The 3,924-nt window shown below is 63.5% G+C and overlaps 1 protein-coding gene across 1 annotated transcript; it reads left to right on the top strand.

Annotated features, from left to right (window-relative positions):
- Nucleotides 1-929: 929 nt before the first annotated feature.
- Nucleotides 930-3,554, top strand: C24H1orf216 (chromosome 24 C1orf216 homolog). The gene is made up of 2 exons (XM_031594669.2): nucleotides 930-1,066; nucleotides 1,926-3,554. Exon 2 carries the CDS (start codon nucleotides 1,940-1,942, stop codon nucleotides 2,651-2,653), a length of 714 nt encoding a protein of 237 aa, XP_031450529.1. The 5' UTR covers nucleotides 930-1,066; nucleotides 1,926-1,939; the 3' UTR covers nucleotides 2,654-3,554.
- The last annotated feature ends 370 nt before the right edge of the window (nucleotides 3,555-3,924 follow it).

The raw sequence follows: 3,924 nt of genomic DNA on the forward strand, positions 1-3,924 counted from the left end.
TTCATTGCAAACAACAAATCTGCTCTGGTCTCAATCAGATGCAGATAATCCAGGGCTGAGGGAGATGCACTGCTACAAACCCAAACCAAACAAGACAGAAAATGGTGACTTTCCTTTGGGATCCCAGCACCAGTCCCAGCTGGGTGGCTGCCAGCAATGGAGAAAGGCCCCGAGTGGAGCAGGCACCCACTGACCCCAAAACCTAAATCTGGGATGGAACAGCCCTGCTTCAGCTCAGCCTCCTTCAACCCCATTGCAGGAGAAGGTCCCCAGGCTGGGCCAACTTTCCTCCTTGAGAATATTCTGCTTTGCTTTGACTTTGTTTTGATTCCCCTGAATGTTTGCTGTCACAAATGTGTCTGATGGCACAGTGCAGCCCACTGCCTGCCCCACTTCTTCCTTTCCTGCCCATCAACAGAAGCTCTGGGCCAGTTTTTGTTTTTCCTGTGGGATGGGAACGTTGGGTTTCTTTCACCTCGTGCTGTGCAGGGAGGAACCCCACAGCCCATCTCGGTCCTTATGGGGTTTCTTTGGGGCCGTAGCAGTGCAGATCTATCGGCCTTCTGGGAGTCAGCAGATCTGATTTAACCCATAGCAGCACAATTCCCCCACTCCCAACCTTCTCGATACCACGGCAGAACGTCTGCCCGCAGCACCCCAACCCCACAGAGCCTCATTATCCACAGACCGCCCGCGGGGCTCCATGTGACTCCCCCGTGCTCCCCCGTTTGATCCCGCAGACTGATGGCTCCCTGCTGGGGGGGGGGACGGACCGCGAAGGTCCCATTAAGGTCCCACGGACGCCTCGACCCCCCCGACCCGAGCGCCCCGCAGCCCTCGGGGGGCATCGCCCGACGGCCCCAACCCCAACCCCATCCCCTCCCTGGGTGATGCTGCGGCTGCCCGCCGCGCACCGCCGCCCTCGCGGGTCCCTCCCCGCAGCCACCGCCCTCTCCGTGCCCACGGCGGCGGGGACCGCGGCTTCGCTCGGAAGTGCGGCTCCGTGGCACCTCCCCGCGTGGGAACGCTTCCGCTCCCACCGGCGGCGGAGCTGCGAACGGCCCCGGTGAGTGCGGGCGGCGTTGCGGGGCGGGGCGGAGCGGCTCCATCCCGGAGGAGGGGGAGAAATGGGGGGGGGGGTGGCGAAGCGCCGGTTCCCTCAGCCCCGATCCGTGCGCGCATCCTCAACCCCGCGGCGCGCATCCCCGAGCCCGGCCCCGCACATCGCCGGCGATGGGCAGCGGAACGCGCGGCCTTCAGGAGCCCCCGGCTGCGGGTCGGCCCCGCACTGCCTGTCCTCGGGCGGCGGTGCGCGATGCGGTGCAGCGCTGGGGCGGCGGGACGGGGTCATCCCGCACCGCCACGGAGCTGCGGGGACTCGGGGAGCGCTTCCAGACGCGGGGTTGGGAGGTGCCGCGTAGGGCCGGGAGTTGGGCTCGGGGTCCCTTTGGGCGCTGCGCAGCTCCGGCTGTTCTGTAATTGCAGCGCTCTGTGCCGCAGCGCTGCCCTAAGGGACCCCCGGCCCACCTCCGTGCCGCCCCCCCGGGCCGATCCCTGCGCTCACACCGCGGCGATCACGGGGATCCTTCACGTGATTCTTGTGAGTGCTGGGAGCGCTCTCCGTGCTGATGCTCCAGAGAGAAGCACGGTGCTCTCCTTCCCTTCTCTGTCCCATCCGCTCCCGGTGCCGTTGGGCGCCGCTTCGGGCACGAGCGGACATCAGGGAAGAGCCTTTAGGGCAAGGAGAGCCCTTCCGCCTCCATCTGCTGGGGCAAGTGAGGGAGGAGGATGCTGCAGCCGCTCTCGTGCTGCCCCATGTGCCCACCCCAGGAATCAGCACCCCAAACCCCCTTGTCCCTGCAAACCCGGGTCCCCCCTTTGATGCACTGCCGCACCGTGTGCTCAGCCCCACGTCTCCCTTGCAGGCAGCACCGCCGAGATGTTCGCCCTCTGCCCCCCCGACGCCCCGTTCCCGGGGGGTCCCGCATTGGGCACAGTTTTTTCGGGATCCGTGCAACGCAGCCCCGACTCCAACTGCAACTTCGCGGGGGACGATGAGTGCGACAGCAACCAGAACTGGAGCCGGGCTGGCGGGGGGGTTGAAAACACCGCAAATCCCTCCGATAATCTGCTGCTGTTAGCGCAGAGACAGATGGCTCAGGGCGGGACGGGGGACGTCGCTTCGAGCGCGGCGTGCGACCCCCAGCAGGGCGAGCGCAGCCCCCCCGAGGGAGCGGAGGTCGGGGCGGGGGAGGTGGGAGGATCCCCGGCGGAGGACATCGGCTACGCCAGCAGCTCGCTCAGCATCGACAGCCCCGACAGCGCCTGCGGCAGCGCCTGGGATCCCCCCGGCGACCCCCCCGAGGTGTCCGAGCCCCCCCCGGAGCCCCTATTCCCGGCGCTGGCGGAGGCGGTGCAGCAGCTGCAGGAGAAGGAGCGCTTCAAGGAGCGGGAGAAGGAGAAGCACCACGTGCAGCTGGTGATGTACCGCCGCCTGGCCTTGCTGCGTTGGATCCACGGCCTGCAGCAGAAGGTGCTGGAGCAGCAGGACCGCCTGCAGGAGAGCTTCGACACCATCCTGGACAACCGCAAGGAGCTGATCCGCTGCATGCAGCACGGAGCTCCGTGCCCCGCTGCTGCCCCCAGCCCCTGAGCTGTGCTCCTTCCATCACCGTTCTGCACTCGGAGTCCCGTTCTGCTTCCCCGCCGCTCTCCACCCCCATCGGGGCTGAGCCCTGACTACGATGCTGATGTTGGTGCTCTGTGGCAGCCCCAGCCCCACGCGGTGCTCACCCCGCAGAGCCCATCCCGTTAACCACACAGCTTTAATGCCTTCCTCCTCCTCTTCCTCCCCGCTCCCACACCCGATGTGTGCAGCAGCACCCAGTGCAGCATCGCCCTGCAGTGACCTGCAGCTCCCAACGCTGTCCTGCTGTGCACTGTGGCACGGTGCCCTGGGTTGTCCCCAGCACAGAGCAGCCCAGCTGTGGCACAGCCCATGAGATGCAGCAGCAGATAGGAGCTGCACTCATGCACTAGGTCCAATGGGAGAGAATCACTCTGAAAAGTGACCTCAGAATGCTCAGAAATACACATAAACGTCATCAGCCCCAAACCCAGCACGCTTCTGTCACAGTTCAGTGTTAGAGAAGAGTTGATTTCGATTTATTTCTATTTCTTATCGAGCAGGTTGTATAAATGCACATCTGCATGCTGGGGGAGCTGCGTTAGCACCATGCATGGCCGCAGAGCTGCTTGCAAAGCTGTGCTCTTTGCATTATTTTGGTGTCTTAAAGCAAAGAAACTGGTTTTTGGTTTTTGGGTTTTTTTTTTTCCTAATGTCTGTTTTATCCAGTGGGGTCTGCGTGGGAAGTACGAAGGATGGCCCTTCTTAAATAGAGATTAAAAAGGAGACGCTGTGTTTGTGTGCTGTGCTGCTGTGATCGTTGAAGCTGCTGCTGTGATGGAGCAGTGGGCAGTGGGCTGTGCCCCATCCCCCCCAGGAAACCACACAGCTTTTCCCTTTCTGCCAAGGAGCCTGGAGGTGCTGCCCTGAGAGCAGCAAAGCACCACTGGGTTATTCCTTTATTCCCTATGCCCTCCTGCACCCATCGTGGGCTGCAGCCCCCATCGCCCAGCTCCATGCTGCGTGCTGATGGGATGGAGATAGGAGCACCTGAGCGCTGACCCCGGGGTGACCGTGCCTCGGGCCTCGCACAGATCAAGCAGAAATGAGAAAAAGCCCTTTGAACCTTCCTTCACCCTTCTCCCCCTTCCTGCAGAGCTGTGGGAACTCGAGGAGCAGAAGCCCCTTCCACAGCACCGGGGCTGGGGAGCAGCAGGGAGGGGCACAGCAGGGCTGGGGGAGGTCCTCGCATCCTTCCTGACACAACAGGGCAGCACAAGGAGCAGTGGAAGCCCCTC

This window comes from Phasianus colchicus, chromosome 24, assembly GCF_987193195.1.
Source record: "Phasianus colchicus chromosome 24, bPhaCol1.hap1.1, whole genome shotgun sequence".
NCBI classification, from domain to species: domain Eukaryota; kingdom Metazoa; phylum Chordata; class Aves; order Galliformes; family Phasianidae; genus Phasianus; species Phasianus colchicus.